Source organism: Natrix helvetica, assembly GCF_964273705.1.
Source record: "Natrix helvetica genome assembly, chromosome: 5".
NCBI classification, from domain to species: Eukaryota; Metazoa; Chordata; class Lepidosauria; order Squamata; family Natricidae; genus Natrix; species Natrix helvetica.
This window is the reverse complement of record NC_138551.1, coordinates 78,566,994-78,587,626: the sequence shown is the minus strand read 5'-3', so window position 1 is coordinate 78,587,626 and position 20,633 is coordinate 78,566,994. Positions and strand designations below refer to the sequence as shown.

The 20,633-nt window shown below is 41.4% G+C and overlaps 1 protein-coding gene across 3 annotated transcripts in view; it reads right to left on the bottom strand.

Moving 5' to 3' along the window:
• LIPA (lipase A, lysosomal acid type) overlaps positions 1-20,633 on the bottom strand; it is a 38,511-nt gene that overhangs the window by 9,165 nt on the left and 8,713 nt on the right. For 2 of the 3 annotated variants that reach the window (XM_081954386.1, XM_081954388.1), the window contains exons 2-6: positions 9,432-9,543; positions 6,376-6,493; positions 3,871-4,069; positions 2,215-2,324; positions 148-284 (exon numbers count right to left, since the gene is read on the bottom strand). In XM_081954386.1, the coding sequence (XP_081810512.1) occupies positions 148-284; positions 2,215-2,324; positions 3,871-4,069; positions 6,376-6,493; positions 9,432-9,543 (676 nt within the window). Of the gene's footprint in view, positions 1-147; positions 285-2,214; positions 2,325-3,870; positions 4,070-6,375; positions 6,494-9,431; positions 9,544-14,235; positions 14,367-20,633 lie in introns of those variants that run through there. The other variant, XM_081954387.1, reaches the window with a different exon arrangement.

The following is a 20,633-nucleotide window of genomic DNA, read 5'->3' as shown; positions in this document are numbered from 1 at the left end:
TTTAAAACTGTGTTCCTTGTTAAGACTTTTGTTCAAAGCACATCGGTCTTTTGTTCAAGTATGTACAAAAAGAAATGTAGTACTTAGCTACATCACCTAACATCCACATTTTGTGGTTCAAGCAAATATTTTAAACAAAACACATACTTTAAGTAGGAATTCAGGAAGCTCTCCAAGTTTGGCCAAACCACTGGTTGAAAATGACAGTGTCATAACAGGGGCCAATCCCAAAAACATGTTTATCTTTTTTGCCAACTCTGGAAAAGCTGAAAACGCTATGAAACCTGCAGGAGGGAAAACACGAAAGACATGAATAGATCTTAAACTTAGTAGGAATCAGTAGGAAAAGAGTTCGTTGCATATTCCACAAAAGCAATCGCATTTTTTATCATTTTCACAGCTTATGAATAGCATAATTAAGGCAAAGGGAACTTTCTCCGCACCTGAAGAATGTTTTCATCCATTTTTCTTTATAAATCCAAAGCAACTTTCAAAATGATTAAGCACTCTGAAATTTGATTCTAGAAGCCTCTTTTGTTATGCTGAAAAAAGTTGATTTCTTTTTTCTGCAGGCATCAACTGGTTACATAGGGTATTTTAAAATAGGCAGGCAACAAATCACAAGGAGGATTTAGCACATTGTGCAGACACACTATATGCCAGTGATGGCTAACCTTTTTGCCATTGCGTGCCAAAAGTGGGGGGAGTGGGGGAAGTCGTGCATAGGCGTGCTCACACCCTTAATTCTATGCACCCTCTCTCCGTGCATGCACGCGGGGCTTGCTGTGCATGCGCGTCTGACCCTCCCACCCTCCCACTTTTCGCGCACAATGGCACGGTGGATCAGTTTTTCGCCCTCCCCAGGCTCTAGAGGCTTTCTAGGAGGCTGGGGAGGGCGAAAATGGCCTTTGCTGCCCTCCCGAGGCCGGAAACAGCCCATTTTCCGACTTCCAGTTTGTGTGTTGGGAGATTCTTCGCCCTCCATAGGCTTCAGAAGGCCCAACGTGCAAACCGGAAGTCCGCCCCGAACTTCCGGTTTACACATTGGGTTGTTTTTCGCCCTCTAGAGAGAGAAAAATGGCCGAAATGAAGGCCAAAATCAGCTGGCCAGTGTGTGCATGTGCTCTGGAGCTGAAAGGGCAATGCCTCGCATGCCCTAAGAAATGGCATGCACATGCGACCCCCTGTCCTCCTGCTTTTGGCATGCAATGGCACGGTAGACCCGTTTTTTGCCCTCCCCAGGCTCCAGAGGCTTTCTAGTCCCAGTCCTTCGGGAGAGGGTGCGGCTTAGAAATAAATATTCTATTCTAGGAGCCTGGAGAGGGCGAAAACAGCCTTTGCTGCCCTCCCGGAGGCCCTCCAGAGGCCGGAAACTGCCCATGTCCTGACTTCCAGTTTGTGTGTTGGGCTGTTTTTCTCCCTTCGGGGGCTTTAGGGAAGCTTCCTTATAGGTTTGCCCATAGGGCTGTTCTTCTCCCTCCAGAGGCTTCAGGAGGCTTCCCTGAAGCCTCCAGAGGGTGAAAAACAGCCCAATGTGCAAACCAGAAAACCGTTCCTGAACTTCCAGTTTGCGTGTTGGGCTGTTTTTCTCCCTCCAGAGGCGTCCAGAGGGAGAAAATTGGCCCAATGTGCAAACCAGAAGTTCAGACTTCCAGTTTGCGCATTGGGCTGTTTTTCGCCCTCCGGAGGCTTCAGGAAGCCTCCGGAGAATGAAAAACGGCCAAAAATGAAGGCTGAAATCAGCTGGCCAGTGCACACATGAATGCTGGAGCTGACAGGGCAACGCCTTGTGTGCTCTAAGAAATGTCTCCATGTGCCACTTGTGGTACACGTGTTATAGGTTCGCCATCACAGCTATATGCCATATATCCCTTTATAGAATTCAACTGAAATTTAGGCATTCATTTGGTCCAAGACGTCTTAATTCAGTTCAGAGTCACCTCAAAACTTTAGTGTCTTCATCAAGCTTTCATATATAAATATTTTCCATTATTTAAAATATGTCTTTCCTAAGCTAATACCCTTCAGATTACACACTCCACAAGCTGCAGTCACAACGCATCTGGAAAACATCAATTTAAAGAGTACTGATGGTGATGATTATTTATTTGTATTTGGCATAATTACTGCTTTAGAGATAAGCTTTATGAAATTTAACTTCATCTATGTAGCTATTAAAATAACCAATGTAAAATAAGTAGTTTGCTAACCTACCTATGATGGTGCCTTGAGAATGACCAACGTAGAAGAGTTTCTCCTGACCAGTTTTGTTCAAGACAAAGTTTATTGAAGCAGGAATATCATATTTAGCCATTTCATCAAAACTAAAGAGCAGAGGGAAATCCATCAGATTTACACATAGCATAAAGAAGTAGGATCCATATTATCCAAGCTGCCACACACTGAAATAGAACTTGTAAGATTTCTGCACTTCAGCTCCCAGAATTACCCAATCAGCCTGCTTAGCCCTTCCTTTCAACATTTCCCCTTCCTTTCTGCAATTTGTCTTTTTTAATTTGTAAACCTAAAGGTGGGTCATGTTTTTCTTTATAGACTTTTCTTTTTTTTAAAAAAGTCAGCTTTGGGAAAGTGCCAGGACAAAAATGTAATTAGCGATGTTCTTTATGAAAGTAGAAAGTCCAGTTTACATATTATGGATTTGGTGAAGAAATCATAGTCAGTTTCACCCACACAGCAGTGATTCACCATACAAATCAAGCAATATGCATCAGCCATCGTCCCCCTGAGATATCAGCACTAGTGTCAGTTTGTAAAGTTTCCCCTTGCACATATGTGCTTGTCGTTCCCGACTCTAGGGGGCAGTGCTCATCTCCGTTTCAAAGCCGAAGAGCCAGCGCTGTCCAAAGACATCTCCGTGGTCATGTGGCCAGCATGACTAAACGCCGAAGGCTGTTACCTTCCCACCAAAGGTGGTTCCTATTTTTTCTACTTGCATTTTTATGTATTTTCAAACTGCTAGGTTGGCAGAAGCTGGGACAAATAACAAGAGCTCACTCCATTACAAGATGCTAGGGATTCAAACTGCTGAACTGCCAACCTTTCTGATCGACAAGCTCAGAGTCTTAGTCACTGAGCCACCCTATGTGAATTATACAGATGTCATATAATGGCAATAATCAAGTGTTATCTCTTATTTCTAGCTATATAGTACTATAGAAGTGTTGAACCTTCTATACAGATTGAACGCTTGGTATTCTTAAACCAAGAAATTCTCTAAGCCAGGAATGGAAAATTAATTTTCCAAAGAGGCCACATATGAAACTGAGACTGTGGGGTAGGGCAGAACCAATAGGGTTACCTTCACTGGCCAGACAGGGACAATTAAAGGGCTGGATGTGACCGGTGGGCTGTAGAAGCCCAGGTGCATTACTCCAGCTAGGTCTCCTGCTTTAGAATAGCAGTTTAGTAGTTCTCACTGCCTCTATCTATAACATTATATAGTTTAGTTTAGTTTACTTCATTGTCATGGCATGTGGTACAACAAAATTAAATGCCATCTTCAGTGTACACTACAATTATAAAAATAAAAACACAAACATAGATCCTTTACATTATATATAATTGAAATTGAAAACCAGATATTGCACTATACCATAGAATTCAATATGGTTATTGCCCTGGGATAGCAGCTGTTTTTCAGCCTGTTTGTCCTTGTTATTATCCTGTACCGTCTGCCAGATGGTAATAGTTCAAAAAAAAAAAGTAAATGTATATACTTACATGCACGCACACACACACACATACACTTTCATTACTAAAGCTATAAAAAGCAGGCATGTGGCACATAAAGGAAGGGATAGGTAAAGGGGCAAAACCAAACAATTCCTAATGTTTAACAAATTTGTCTACCTGAACATCCAGAATTCTTTTTGCTTTGTGGTATACTTGATGTGTTTTCGAGACCAAGTGTTTCCTCTGCTGTTCCCTAACCAAACATCAAAACCAGCATCAGCCAGCACAAAACCCAGGCTGTTGTAGTCTAGGTTGGTCACCCAGTTACTGCCATCAGCAAGAAAGCCATGTTGCAGAAACACAGCTGGTCTCGGTTCTGAAAGAGAAGCATTTTACACATAGTTAGAAGCAGAACAACGGCATCCTCTCCTAAGGCAAGAAAGTTCATTGAACAAATGCCTTTCTTTGAACAGCAGCAGATTCGATGTATAAATACATTGATGCTAATGTAATCTCTCCAAAGAGATTCTCAAGAGGGGAATTCATGAATTTGTGATTAGGTTCACATCTTTATATGCCGCCTGACTCTCAGCAACTCTGGGTGGTTTACAAATTATTTAAAACAGGGGTCCCCATTCCCCAGTCCATGGACTGGCACCGGTTCCCAACATGCCAGAAACTGGACCATGCAAACAAATGAAGCCCCATCCGTGGGATGCAGGCAGCCTGTGAAACCTTGCCCCCTCCACTCCACGGAAAAACCTCTCTTCAAAGAACTGTTCCCTTGTGCCCCAAAGGTTGGGGGCTGCTAATTTAAAACAAAGGCACCTTCTTGTGGCCTGACCATTCATGACCCCTCTACCAAACCAGATTTTGATTTTGACCTGCCTTGTTCTTTCTGGCCGAAACTGAACAGAATTAGGTAGGATCCTGGAAGAAATGACTGTACCCCAGGGGTGTCAAACTGGCCGCCCGCAGGCCAGATGCATTATGTGCAGACCACGCCCAGTCCTGCTTCGCGAAGAAACGTCATGTGATGCAACATGACGCCGTGAGTTTGATACCCGTGCTCTATCCTGTATCAAAGGGGATGGAAAGTTTCCCCTTGTTGAAATTCTGGGGCCAATATGTGAACTATTAAATATATTGTGCAAGATTGCCCACAACATGGTTTCACAGAAGATCTGCATGAAGCAACGTCTGGACAGCTGGATTAGACATCCAGACCTCTGCCGAATCTCCATAGAAGTTTTATATACAATTAGGTGGAAAGTGTATATTTGTTTACTTCCCTTCTGTCATGCTGTCAGCATATGCTAAATAATAATAATTTAAAATATGATAATAAAATGACAAGGATAAAAGAGGGTAGGGATGGCAGAACAACAAACCAAGTGGAAACATCACCAACAACAAAAACAACCTAAGTTTAAAGGGTGCCTGGGTGAAGAGCCAGCTCTTTGGCTCCTCAGCATGGGTACATAATTCAGCTGAACACATCAATCAATCAACCTGAGGGTGAAAGGATGAGAAAGTTGGGCTACAGAAGAATTTTTTTTTTAAAGAATCATATGAGATGGTATTTTGTTGGAGATGTAATAAAGACAATACTTCTTTAAAACACATGTTTTTACAATGTCCCATGCTTATAAATTTTTAGAGAAAGTAGCAGACCGGAAAAAATTGATAACCATCAACTGCCGCGATAGTTGCAAATGATCTCATAGAAAAGGAAAGAATTGGGTTGGGTAGGTGGGTGGGCCTTTTTATATTGTATAGGGAAGCAGGAAAACTCAAGAAGCCAAACTAATCTCAAGGCTTGGCATTACTGATGGAGATATCCAACCTCAAAAACAAGAACTGAGATTTCCTGCTGGGTTACATTTATTTAATTTGCCACACCTTTGAGCAGCTGAGAGACCTTGCAATCTGACGCATTATGGCAGCAATAGTACAGTAGAATTATGGTTTTTTTTTTACTAAATGTATATGCCACCCATTTATATGCCACCCATCTTACTATCTAGAATAGAATTGAATAACAGAGTTGGAAGGGATCTTGGAGGTCTTCTAGTCCAACCCCCTGCTTAGGCAGGAAACCCGCTACCATTTCAGACAAATGTTGTCCAATCTCTTCTTAAAAATTTTCATTGTTGGAGCATTCAGAACTTCCTGAGGCAAGTTGTTACACCGGTTAATTGTTGTAACTGTCAGGAAATTTAGCCTTAGTTCTAGGTACCGGTAACTCTTCTCCTTGATTAGTTTCCATGCATTGCTTCTTGTCCTGCCCACAGCTGCTTTGGAGAATAGCTTGACTCCCTCTTATTTGTGGCAGCCCCTGATACATATTGGAACACTGCTATCATATCATCCCCTAGTCCTTCTTTTTGTTAAACTACACGTACCCAATTCCAGCAACCTACTCTTTGATGAGTGATTTTTTTTCAACCTATCAGGTTGTTTTGTTCTATTAGGCACAAAGTTCAGCACTAAGTAGAATTCTGTCCATTCCATTTCAACGGTCTCTTGGGCTAATGTCCTTACTGAAGTGAGCAGAGTAATTAAACAAATTAAAATATATTGGGACTAGGAAACAATCATTTTAACATGGAGAGACAATATTTATAAGTGATTTATATACTTTCATAATACTCTACTACCTGCTTACAAACATATACTCACCCTTGGTTTTCTGACTTATTTTCCCGTAAGGAATTCTATTAAGACCTAGGCAATATCCATCATCTGTCACCACTTCATATTCCTCACTGGGATATCCTCTGAATACAATAATTTCACTCTAAAAGAGAAACAAATCAAAGATAGTGTTGTTCGTTATTAAGTTATTCTAAAGCGCCCAGGCTAGCCTTCACCCATTTAATGTTCTCAAGATGTTTTGTGACCGCTATTCCTAGTATTGCAAACTTTTAACAACTCTAGCTTGGAATTTTGGAGAGTTTGTTGGCTCAAAATATCAAGACAGGTTGAAAAAAAGGCTGCCCGAGATAATTTATTTCTCTTATCTAAACCCAAGACATTTAAAAAGCAAATTCTATATATCAAAGGACAAAGAAAAAAAATCACAAAAATGTTATGGTAAACTTGAAAAACTTTCCTTAATATTACAGCTATTGCTGTAACTGCCAGATGACCATTGAAACAAAACAAAAAAAAAGCAATAAAGCTGAAGCAATTTATCTCTGTAACTTATCAGTAGCTTGGGCACTATCAACCTGCTTCAATGTTCACAGTTGTTTAACAATGGTTTAGCAACTTCAAAGAAGGCCCAACTGCCACTCTATATTCCAGCGATGGCGAACCTATGTCACACGTTGCACAGGTGGCAAGCGGAGCCATTTGTCAGGGCACCCAAGGCACTGCCCTGTTAGCTGGCCAGCGCACATGCGCGCACTAGCCAGCTGACTTCACCCTTTTTTAAAGCCATTTTTTGCCCTCCCCAGGCTCCAGAGGCTTTATAGGAGCCTGGGGAGAGTGAAAAGAGCCTCATGAGCTTCCCTGAAGCCTTCAGAGCACAAAAAACCAGCCCTACAGGCAAACCAGAAGTTCGGTAATAGACTTCCGTTTTGCTCGGAGGTTCGTTTTGACTGCTCCGGACGCTTCAGGGAAGCGTCCTGAAGGTCCCTGAAGCCTTCGGAGCACTCAAAACGACCCTCCGAGCAAACCAGAAGTGACTGTTCCAGACGCTTTATAGGAGCCTGGGGATGGCGAAAAAAGCATGCAAAAAATGGGGGATTGCGCCTGTAGTGTGCGTATGCGCACTGGGTGGGTCGCACATTGCATTATGGGTGCGGCACGCCTGCACATGACCCCCCCCTGCGCTCCCCCCACTTATGGCACGTGAGCCAAAAATGTTCGCCATCGCTGCTATATACCTACTAGTAGTACAGTGGTTTGAATGCAGGATTGCAGGCTAATTCTGCCCACAGCCTTGATTTCAATCCTGAAAGGACTCAAGGTTGACTCAGCCTTCCACCCTTCCGAGGTCGGTAAAATGAGGACCCAGAATGCTGAGGACAATATGCTGCCACTGTGAAACGCCCAGTGTGTTCTGTAAAGCATTATGGTGCTTTACATAGAGTGCTACTGTCAATGGGCCAAGTAGCAGCTATAAAAATAACATATCAAAATATTGAATAATTCAAAAATGAAGGATTGCAAGTTGAATAAGCAAATAATGAAATATCTTAATTTAAATATATAAGTTTGTCAAATGTAATAAATATGGATAATATTTTGTAAAAGATGGTATTAATATATGTATTTAAATAATATGGGGATTGACACAAAAACAAGACATAGAATTACTGACTAAACAAAAAATAAAAAATGATAATTCAATATGAATATGCATATGTATGCTAAATGTAACAAATATGATTAATAATAGTTGCATTATGTAGAATATGGTGATTGATATAAGAACAATATATTGAAATATTTAATAACCAAATAACAAGCTAAATAAGAAATAATGGAAAATCTTAATGTAATATAAATGTTGGTATTACTAGTTATATAAGTTTGTTAAATGTAACAAATATGATTTATAATATTGTATTCATATTAAAAGATATGATAATTGAGATAGAGTGATCAGTATAAAAATGATATACTGAAATATTGAATAACTAAACAATGAAATATTATAATTTAATATAAATATGTATATTACTACTAGTATTATATAAGCTTGTTAAATGAAACTAATACGATTAATATTAATTTTCTTGTGTGAAATGTATGATACTCAAGTGCCACACTGTTCACATACTGTATGTTTGTAAAAAAAAAAAACTTGGTAGAAAAAACACATGCTTCAATCTTCACAGTTGGCTAATATTTAGCAACTGCAGAGACGCAGTTCCCAAATGCCACTCTATGTACCTATTGTACAAGACAGATATAATGGGAGTCACGTATGCATCCAATCACATTGTCAAGATTGACCATGCCTGCTCAATTAAGAGGGCAGACTTTGGTGTGGATATAATATCCATGGTGAACACATTGACTTTTGCCTTACAGTGAAAATCAGGAACAGTCCATCAGGAGCAAAGAATCAGGACCCTATGTTAAGTGGCAGTTCAGAAGTTTTATTGCAGAAATCTATTCACAAAAATCTAGTCAACTAATTGTTAGTAGTAAGATACGAGTCAACGGAATTCATGGAGGGCTGGACTTGGATTGTTTGTGGCAACCTAACAATTCCAGACTAATAACTCTTTTAACACCAACCCCAGTACGGCAGGTCAAATTTTTCAACTTTCAGCTTCCAAACATTAGGGGTGCTCAAAAATTGTGACACGCTTTGGGGATCGTAAAGATTTTGATTACTTTAATATAATTTAGATGTGCTTGGTAAGTAACTACATAAATATCAGAACTTTTTAACATTTCGTTTGCTTCATTTGGTTCTGCCTCTTCTTCTTCTCCTACACGCTTGCCCTTTTGGGATATGTATCTTACAAGAACTCAGCTGAACAGGGAGCATTAATGCCCTTCACAAATTCTGCATTTTACTGGACTGTTTTGCTTTACCTGTTATAAACTGCTCCCAGCTGGGGAATATTTGCTTAAGAGCAGAGTGTCACCTTTTTCCTCTGCAGGCCAAATCTTCAGCGAAGAACAAACCACATGAAAAGATTGGCTGCCAAATATATACCAAGTACCAATCACTGAAACGGTCTGAAATTGAAGGGATAAGAGTAAAAACTTACGATGTTCATGGATGTTTCTGGATCCAAATTTCTTTTTCTTCTCTCAAGCACCGATGAATTTACCAGGCCTTGGAACAAGCTCACTGCGATGATTAGCCGCCACATCTTATCTCTGCAAAAAAAGAGAGAAAAGGTCATCGCCTCAGCACAAATATGCAAGTCTACCCCGTCACAAACACTACAGTAATAATAAAACTCCTCTAATACCAACATTAAGACTGTGAAGCTGCAGGTCTCTTGTGTTCTACACAGAAACATGAGATAAAAGCAGCTTAAACTAATTTATACTCAGCTGATACTCAGAGCTGTGGCACAAACCAACCAACCAACCAACCAATGTTTGCCTAGAACAAGAAGGAAAATGCTCCATTCTAGTTAAACCCTGTGGAATTCTAGGAATTTAAGTCCACACCTCTTAAAGTTGCTGAGATTGAAAAACATTGAACTAGAATACTATGATCTTCCCATTGCTTCTTTGGCCTCTGGCCAACCTCCACAATCATTGGCTTCAATAGAACAAGTTGCCCTTATTAATCTCTGCCAGGGAGACAATCAGGGACCGGTTCTGTGGGGAAAGGTTTTTCCGCGGACTGGAGGGGGCATGGTTTTGCGGGCCGTCTGCATCCCACAGATGGGGCTTCACTTGTTTGCGTGGCCCAGTTTCTAGCATGAAGTAGCCCCATGGACTGGGGAGGGAGGGGGAGGGTTAGAGTGTTCTGTGCCATAAAGTATAGGATTAACTGAACAGCTTTCTTTCTTAGTTTTATATCTTGTTTTTCCTCATGGAACCCAAGGCAAATTACACAACACTCTCTTCTCTGATTTTTTCCCCCACAGATGGGGCTTCACTTGTTTGCGTGGCCCAGTTTCTAGCATGAAGTAGCCCCATGGACTGGGGGGGGGGGGGAGGGTTAGAGTGTTCTAGGCCATAAAGTACAGGATTAACTGAACAGCTTTCTTTCTTAGTTTTATATCTTGTTTTTCCTCATGGAACCCAAGGCAAATTACACAACACTCTCTTCTCTGATTTTTCCCCCCACAGATGGGGCTTCACTTGTTTGCGTGGCCCAGTTTCTAGCATGAAGTAGCCCCATGGACTGGGGGGGGGAGGGTTAGAGTGTTCTAGGCCATAAAGTACAGGATTAACTGAACAGCTTTCTTTCTTAGTTTTATATCTTGATTTTCCTCATGGAACCCAAGGCAAATTACACAACACTCTCTTCTCTGATTTTTCCCCCCACAGATGGGGCTTCACTTGTTTGCGTGGCCCAGTTTCTAGCATGAAGTAGCCCCATGGACTGGGGGGGGGAGGGTTAGAGTGTTCTAGGCCATAAAGTACAGGATTAACTGAACAGCTTTCTTTCTTAGTTTTATATCTTGTTTTTCCTCATGGAACCCAAGGCAAATTACACAACACTCTCTTCTCTGATTTTTCCCCCCACAGATGGGGCTTCACTTGTTTGCGTGGCCCAGTTTCTAGCATGAAGTAGCCCCATGGACTGCGGCGGGGGGGGGGAGGGTTAGAGTGTTCTAGGCCATAAAGTACAGGATTAACTGAACAGCTTTCTTTCTTAGTTTTATATCTTGTTTTTCCTCATGGAACCCAAGGCAAATTACACAACACTCTCTTCTCTGATTTTTCCCCCCACAGATGGGGCTTCACTTGTTTGCGTGGCCCAGTTTCTAGCATGAAGTAGCCCCATGGACTGGGGGGGGGGGGGGAGGGTTAGAGTGTTCTAGGCCATAAAGTACAGGATTAACTGAACAGCTTTCTTTCTTAGTTTTATATCTTGATTTTCCTCATGATTTTTTCTCTGATTTTTTTCCCTACAACAACCCTGTGAGGTAGGCTTGGCTGATTGACTTAGTTACCCAAGGAATTTCCATGGCTGAGGGTGGGCTGGAATCAGCATCGTCTGGTCCTACTAACACACCATAACCGCTACACCACAGTGCAGTACTATCATTACAAAGCAATAAAGTATCACACATATCATCTCAATGACTACTACCAATTTCCAGTTACTGGATATTCAAAGTTAGGGCTGGGGGGGGGGGGGGGGACATTAACATCACCACAAATCCATGTTAGTTATCTAAACATTTGCAAATGTCAGGTTTTCAGTGTTTGTATCAAAAACCGAAGTTGCCAGGAACATAAACTCAATATCAGGACAGATAAATTGGCCTCTACTAGTTTAAATCTAGTTTAAAAAAGCAAACTTGTATATATATTGGCTGAACTTTTAAAAGAGAAGTAAAGTTGGATCTAACTACATGGACATAGCAATAGCACTTGGACTTATATACCATTCACAGTGCTTTATAGCCCTCTCTAAGCGGTTTACAGAATCAACATGAGACCATTAGGAAACCTCGGGGATGAAAATTAGACTGGGAAATTAAAAACCCAGCAAAAAAACAAGCAAAAACTAACTATTTTCACATTGTTATAAAGTCTTCTATTAGTCAACAAGAACTGAATTCAATTCTAGGGAATTGAGGTCTATTATTGGTCTGCTACCAGCATTCTGTGCTCCTTCGGCGTTTAATCATGCTGGCCACATGATCACGGAGACGTCTTTGGACAGTGCTGGCTCTTCGGCTTTGTAACGGAGATGAGCACTGCCTCCTAGATTCGGGAATGACTAACACATATGTGCGAGGGGAACCTTTATCTTTACCTATTGTTCTGCTACTCTGCTTGCACAATTTCCAGTGTCCAGTTACTCTTGTTTATTGTGCTACAGAGAATTTTGATCTGATCTAGCCTGGTCCTTGTACTTTATTTCTAATTCCATTTAGAAACTGCAAGTTCACATCTTGAATTGTAATAATCACATACAGCACCATTTATGCACTGAAGACTGCTCAGGAAAACCTCCACATTTGTAAAAGACACAAACACACAATGAAGTAATTGAGGTATGGAGCAGAGTATGACTCCAAAAATAGCTCAAGACACAGTGAATGTGCAAAGCCTCAAGAAGAGGATTTTAAGAGAAAAGAAAAGAGTACAAACTCAGCTGGAACAAAGCACAATCACCAGGACTGTGGTGTTTTTCAGACGATAATATAGAAACAAGTGATAAAACACTTGTTCGTTTCTTATTCAAAGAGGATGGTGGAGCTACTTTTCCTCCAGAAGGCTTTTTTTTTTGGTAGGGGAGAGGCAGCATTTCACAAGTCTTGTGACAGGCTATAAAATTCACCTGCCTGCATAAAAGTCACTTCCATATTTCTGCTGAAAATGGGAAATATATTAAAAAGAGGAACCCAAAGGATTCTGATTGAGACACATCTTCTGCAATAAAAACGTCTAAAGACCAGCCTTGGCCTATACAGACCCTTTATGCAAGAAGCTCTTTAGGTGGAGAACAGTCTGAGACTTGGATGGAAGCCCACAGGCACAAAGTGCCTGGAAGAGGTTATTCCCAGGCTTTTCTACAGTCGTAGGCCGTATCATGTCATATTATGTTCTGCTATGACCTGTGGAAATCAGCAACTGATTGAAGATCTGCCGTAGAAATCAAAGGATTACAGCTGAGCATTTTGTTCCTTGGACATTGGTTTGGGAAGGACAAGACATGCTGGTAAAGCACAGAACAAGCAGTTATGGAATGGCCAGAAGGGAATTTTCAAAATGTTGGCAACTTCTATTACCAATTCTGAATTAACTTCCCTTTAATTATAATTCACTGCCTTTAATTATAATTCACTGACAAGAAAAACAACAAAATAATCCACAGGGGTTACTCATCTTTAACATGCATGCCAGAATTTGAATCTGAAGCTTGTTCTTATTAGTAGTTAAGTTAGTCTGGGGCTTGGGAGCTACGGTAAATAAAAAAAAACCACACACACACACACACACACTGCTAGAGAGAAGTTCCCTGAAGATGGGCTCTAGCACGAGTCCGAAAGCTCAGCAGACTAAACCTCTGGTCCGGTGACCGACCCAAATTGGATCCTGCAACTTTATCCTGGGGCACATGTATTTGCCTTCATTCCTTAAGTCAAAAAATACCTTTATGTAACCTGGCCTGTAACTAGATGGAAGAATGTTGAATAGGGAATTTATAGGTTAAACTACTAGATCATCTGAAAAATACTCCAGAAAAGCTGTTGGCAAAACTACTTCCAAGAACTCCATGTTGCCTTCCGAAATCAAATTGAATCAAACAGGCTGAAGTTTCCTTCAATGTGAGTTGATCTCCTTTAGAGACTTTAATGCACAGATACAAATAGCCTGCTGGCAAGACACTCATTTTCCAGACAATAAATCCATTAACTTTTCGCCAATTTCTTGCTCCTAACCCTGCTTCTAATTATGTTGTCTACCATTGCTCAAGTAGCTTTCTCTACTTTGACAGGTTACAGCTAAGTTAAATTTCCAGGTCCAAAGACTGCATTTCCTCGCCATCTTTATTCGCTGGAAGGCCAATGGGTTTTTGTCAGATGCAGGGATATTCCTGTCATTTTAAGAGCCACCCACCCGATGGACAATACACCTTTCCCAACCACCTTTCCTGCATCCCATTTTCCTGGGAAGCATCACGGGATTCCCCAACATAGGCAATGATTTGATCGGGGGATTCCCCTCGAGTCATGCCGTGGAGCCCTGCAGCGTTGAGTACTCCTCTCTTTCCCATGGTCCGCTTCCCCACTATGTTCCACTACAACTCCCAGAAGCCCCAGCCCAGAAGCCCCAAAGACTATTCCGAGTGCTTCCTTAAGTAAGAGCGCCTGCAAATATCCCTCCGAGCTTCCCGACCCGCGAGGAAAAACGCAGCAAGAAACTCACCGGGAAGCGAGGAGGAGGCGAAGACACAGAAGGGAAAACCTCGCCCGCACTGACTCCGAGTTTTTTTTTTTTTTTACGCGCTCCTCCCCGGCATTACAACGCAACCAAACCAGCCTCTCAGGCTATGCGTATCGGCCAATCAGCGTTCCCGGGGAGAAAGTATGCTCCTCCTTCCTACTTCTCCCCCTTCTTTCTTGCACTTTTTACGCAGCGCTGCTGGTGCAAGAAGCGCACAAGCGCTTCTCGGAAGCGACGAGGCTTTTGCGATGAGGCGGAAAGAGGGTAGCGGCCTCCTACGTTCTGCAGCCGGGCCTTCAGCAACGAAGAGAGCTGAAGTTTGCACAAGAGCCTGGGCCTTCAGTAACGAAGAGAGGGCTGGGTTTGCACAAGAGCCTGTCGCCCGGACCGTGGCCCTGCCTGAACATACAGGCAGTCTCTCCCATTCAAAGTGACAACTTGGCACTGAAAGAAGTGACTTGTGATCAGTGGCGGATTAAGGCTCACTAACAAATCAGTAGCGGATTAAGACGCACTAACAAATCTTGGTGCCCCCCTCCTTTGTACACACACTATAAATTTTCATTGGTTTTTTTTTTCTTTCTCAACTTGGTGCCCTAAGCACATGCTTAGTCTGCTTAATGGTTAATACACCACTGCTTGTGGTCATTTTTCACACTTATGACCTTGGTAGTGCACATTCGCATATGGATCTACTAGCCAAGGCGACAACTTGAAAGCAGGAAAGAAGTTGATTCACATATTTGTTAATACGGGTGCACAGAAAGTGGACATGGAACAAAGCATTCCATCAGCTTCTATCCCCTTAACACAAATTCATTTCCCCCCTCCTCTTTTTGACACAGCATTTACTCAATTCAGATTAACAGAGTTGGAAGGGACATTGTAGGCCATCTATTTGATTATTTATTTGATTATACATGTAACTACAGCAGCAAGAATTGTATTTGCCCAAAATTGGAAATCAAATAAGCTACCAACGGATGATGAGATAATAAAAAAGATTAGATTGTGCAGAGGTGAATAGGTTGACAATGAAAATAAAGGATAAAGAGAAATCTGAGTACTTCAAGACATGGAGAAGATTTTATGATTGGCTAGAGAAAGGAAACTAGAAAAGAAAAAAGGGAGAAGATATAGAATCCAGACGAGGCACTGTTAAATGGAAATGAGGGGGAAGATGGGGAAAACAGAAAAGAAAATATTAAATATATAAGTATATATCCAAAAGCAAGATATAAAGGGGGGGGGGAATATAATTAGGATAGATTAGCGAAGGTAGGGGAATAAGAAATGATATCAAATTATATTTGGTTTTGCGGAAATACCATCCCAAAGAAACATAAACTGAGATCTGAAAGAGACACCTACAATAATAGAAAAGAAAGAGAAAGGAGGAGAAAATGAAATGAAGACGGGGAAAGAAGAAAGAGGTGAGTAGAGGAGGATGGAAGAGAGAGGAAGAGAAGGAGAGAGGGTAGGAAGGAGAAGAGGAAGAGTAGCAGTAGGAGAAAGGTAAGGGAAGAAGAAAGAGGAAGGACAGGAAGAAGGAAGAAAGTAGAGAAGGGAGGGAGAGAGAAAAGTAAGGGAAAATAAGGTGGGGTTACAACAGGAGGAAGGGATGGTAAATAAAAAACCCAAACTATTATAACCTATTAAATGAAACAATTAATGTATAAGAATGCTAAATGTAAAGAATAACAATTATGTGAATGTATACTTAAAATGCTAAGTAAGAGAACAAAAAATTTAAATACAAAAATTCTGAGATATTCTATTGGCTGTTGTCAGATTCCTATGGGGTCATGTACGGGTCTATAGGCAAAAGAGGAAATGCAAATTCTAGGTGTTTACATCTGAGCTAATCTGGTCAACCTCTGGCTTATTGTTTATCTGTGCTCCCGGGTTTACTGCTCTGGGGGGTCATGCAATGAAGAGGTCTGAAAGGATGCTAATTCCTACTGTGGCTAATTGGCTTTTGTCCTGTGTTGGATCTTGGATGAGGGGCTGTTTCTAATCCTATCCCTCTGGGGTTTTTTGCTGTCAAACTTTGCTGCAAGCTGTTTCAAAATATCCTGATTTGAATGGATTTCTGCCTGCAGTATTTGTTTTGCTTATGAATAGAGCCATCTAGATAGTAGACTTCTTTCAATAAGCTCTTTATCTCCTTAAGTGCTGGCATCTGCTGTGGGTTATTAATAAAAAGTGGGGGCTGTTTTCTGCCTCTAAATAACATGTTTCTCCATTTCTCCCTTTGGGGAAATATAATACCTTTCCTATTTCATATTAAATATTAGAAATATTTCATTCTTCTGGGAGCTGGGGAGCTTCCCACAACCCATAACTCTACCATCTAGATTACCAGAGAACACACAGGAAACCATCAACATTGTCACAAAAGATATAAAATTCACAAGGGGAGAAGAAAACGACAACAGGCTACTCTTCCTGGATCTCCTCATCGGTGACAGCAAACTACAAACACATGTTTGTCAATAAAAACTACCCACATCAATCAAGTGTTCCACTGCCAAAATAACAACCCAACCTCCCACAAGAGATATGATGTAAGACCACTACAGTATATAGATGAAGACAAACACATTGCAACAACCCTGAGCATCAGGAGGGGGGAAAAAACAGTTCAGCTCTACATCTGCCAATAAAATGGATCTCTGTGCAACTTCATCTCACATTTTAAAAAACCAACCCAAATCCAGCATTTGGCTTTGCCAATTCAAGGTTTGGTCAACATATGGAACCAAAGGAGCCCCCACAGTGACGAACCTAGATTTATGTTTTAATATTGTTGCTGTTAGTTGTGAAGTTGTGTCTAACCCATCGTGATCCCATGGACAACGTTCCTCCAAGCCTTCCTCTACCATCCTCTGGAGTCCATTTAAGCTCACGTCTACTGCTTCAGTGACTCCATCCAGCCACCTCCTTCTCTGTCGTCCCCTTCTTCTTTTGCCCTCAATCTTTCCCAGCATTAGGCTCTTTTCCAGTGAGTCCTTCCTTCTCATTAGGTGGCCAAAGTATTTGAGTTTCCTCTTCAGGATCTGGCCTTCTAAAGAGCAGTCAGGGTTGATCTCCTCTGGGATGGACCGGTTTGATCACCTTGCAGTCCAAGAGACTCGCAGGAGTCTTCTCCAGCACCATAGTTCAAAGGCCTCAATTCTCTGGCACTCAGCTTTTCTTATGGTCCAACTTTCACAGCCATACATTGCAACAAATGAAACTTTCAACAGTTCGTGTTTAAACACAACAAGCATGGAAAAAGTATGTCACATCTTGCTTTTTTTGTTGTATGTGTTTAACAACCAACATATTAGGTGGACAGTGTATTGACTGGATCAATATTAAGGTGACCAATCGTCCTCCTTTAGGGAGGACAATCCTTCTTTTGTAAGTTCTGTCCTCCCTCAAAAAGTGTCCTCCTACATGTCCTCCTTTTCGATATTTGAAGACTAATCTGTTGCACGTTATGTGACGTATTTGTATTTGACATCACAATTCGTCAAGGCTCCGTATAGTGCGGTATAAGACGCGATTATGAGACGCATGCGCTCCGCACGGGAGACCTTGAGAGAGAGTGCCGTGCGCAAGTGGCTTTGTTTACTTCTTACCGAAACACGACACAGCACATACACACACAGTAGACTCACGGCACGTCGGCAATTGAATGACTCACGGTAATTATTTTTTTCTCAGTGAATATTCAATTATACAGAGGTAAGTACAATTCATGTTTTATTAATTCATTATCTATTTAATAATTTCCAAATATGTATAATTTTATTTACAAATTTATACAACCCTGTTGTCAACAGAAGTGTAAAATAATTTAAATTTTAGTGAAGTTTATTCGCTTATGTTACTAAAGTTTCAGTTGTAATAATTAATTTTATTTATTCATAATGTGCTTACATCGTTTATGTAGCTTTATATTTTATTTTAAATTTTAAATTTCATTTAGGGATGGAAAAATCAAAAAAGAGGAAATGCCATTTCAACGATCAATTGAAAAAGGAATTTCCATTCCTCATATCAAAGAAAGATGACATTGTTTTCTGCAATATTTGCAGAGGAGAATTTTGTATTGCAGTTGGGGGCAGAGCAGCTATAACGAAACATTTGTCCACCAACAAACATAAGCAATCATTAGATGCATCAGCTTCCAGTCATAAAGTAACAGGTTTTTTTAAAACTTCAAATTATTCTGAAGATGAAAAACAGTTAGCTGCAATGGAGGAATCATTTGCATTTCATACCATAATTCACAATCAAAGTTTTCGTAGTATGGATTGTACAACTAAATTATTGAAAAAGTTTCACAATCTAAATTTTCTATAAACACCAATAGAACCAATTATTGATAAAGTTTAATCAGTCCTGAGATTATATCTCTTAGCCCCCTGAATTTATAGTCCTTAAAAGCTATAAATTTCAATATATTTTTACATGCTGTTAATAATTCATTTAGTATACCTAATCATAGTCTTCCACCTCCTAGCCTTAGTATATTTGTAGTTCTAATAAATTCTATTATATATCCATAAGTGTGCTATTTTCCCAATTTATACTTTCTACTTTTTTCTATTAATTTTTAATACAATCACCATATTCCAAAACATTTTATCTCTATCCATCATCTCTTAGCCTTTTTAGAATCTCATCATTTATTGATTTTTTTGTGATTTTTTAATGTTTCTCTCTTGGTATTCTGTATTTCTTTCTAACATTTTGCACCAACTGAATGTTAGTATGTCACATCTTTAAAGAACAAGAGAACTCCACTCATTATACTGTTAGCCTTGCTGTTTAACATCAAATCAAATACAGAATTTCTTTACAGAAAAGAATCTTCTAGAAAGCTGAATCTTCTATTGTTACTGTACCAGAACAACACAAGTGAGATCAGAAGAAATAGAAACTGATCCTACATCTGGGTGGGCTAATAGATGACAACAGCTCTTTATTAAGGACAACAAGTGAGAGCAATCCAGCGAAGGTTGAGTCTGACAGCAGCCCTTTTATAGGGAGCTGTCAGACCCTTCGACCAATAGGATTAAACCTCTGTTCCCGCTGGAACAGAAGACCTTAGTGGAAACCACTGTAGTTAGAACAAGTATCTAACACCTCTCCCTTCTTGGATGGAACAATCCTACTTGCTACATAGTCACGCAGGTAGGCGGGCTTTTGGGTAGCTCTGCCTGACCTGCGCAGTTCAGTAGGAGGGGTTTCCTTGGACAGGTCGGACGGACCTGTTTGCTCTGCAACTCCGCTTGGTGGAAGCTCCTGGAACCTTTCACAGGCCGTGGCTGGAGCTTCTAGAGCCAGTTCGCTCGGAGCTCGCTGTGGGCCTACAACATAACCAGATAAGTTTTCCGATACCCTTGGGTTTCAGCTGGCCGTGGAAGGAGTGAGTGTTTGCTCCATTTGGGTAGGGCTTTGGCTAACTCGTGCAGGAGTTACCTCTGCTTGTCTAAGAGTGGAGTTGGAGAGGCAGCCACGGAGTTGGTCAATATGCCTTCTCCAATTCCTACTGTCCTCGAGCTCTAAGAGGTAAGAGCGAGGGCCGGTGATGCCTATCACTGTGGCAGGAATCCACAGGGTTCCCCCGGCGTAGTTGTGGGCGTATACCAAATCCCCTATGCTAAATGTCCGAACGTTGCTTGTGGAGTCTGGGGGCGATGAGGCAGATTAATTGGGGTGTAGCCAGTCTAAGTGGGACCTTATCCAGCAACCCATGAGAAGCTTGGAGGGGCTTCTCCCTGTAATGGCACTGGGTGTGATGTGCAAATAGTGGTCAACCTGTGTTTGCCAATCTCCCAGGCCCATCCTAGAGATGGCCTCTTTTGCAGATCTCATCATTCTCTCCGCCTGGCCATTGGAAGCCAGATGGAATGGCGCGACCAGGGTATGTCTGATTCCCTGAGCTGCTAGAAAGGTCTCAAATTGCATGGCCGTGAATTGGGACCCATTGTCAGAGACCAAGACGTTGGGCAGGCCGTGCACCTTGATGACCGCTTCTGCCGTAATGGAGGTCATCAGGACTACATCTAACCATTTCGAGTAGGTGTCCACAACTACAAGAAATGTCTGGCCGTGAACTGGGCCAGCAAAGTCAATGTGCACCCTAGATCATGGTGCTTGAGGTCGCTCCCACTCCTTACTGGGAGCCTCTGGGGGAGCTGGTCTGGATTCCTGGCACGGTGTGCAGGTAACCACCCATTCTTCGATCTCCCTGTCCATGTTAGGCCACACACGTAACTTCTAGCCAAAGACTTCATCCTGACAATTCCAGGATGCCCTACGTGTAAAGCCTCTAATACTGCAATGCACAGTTTGGGTGGAACAACAACCTGGTCCCCCACAGT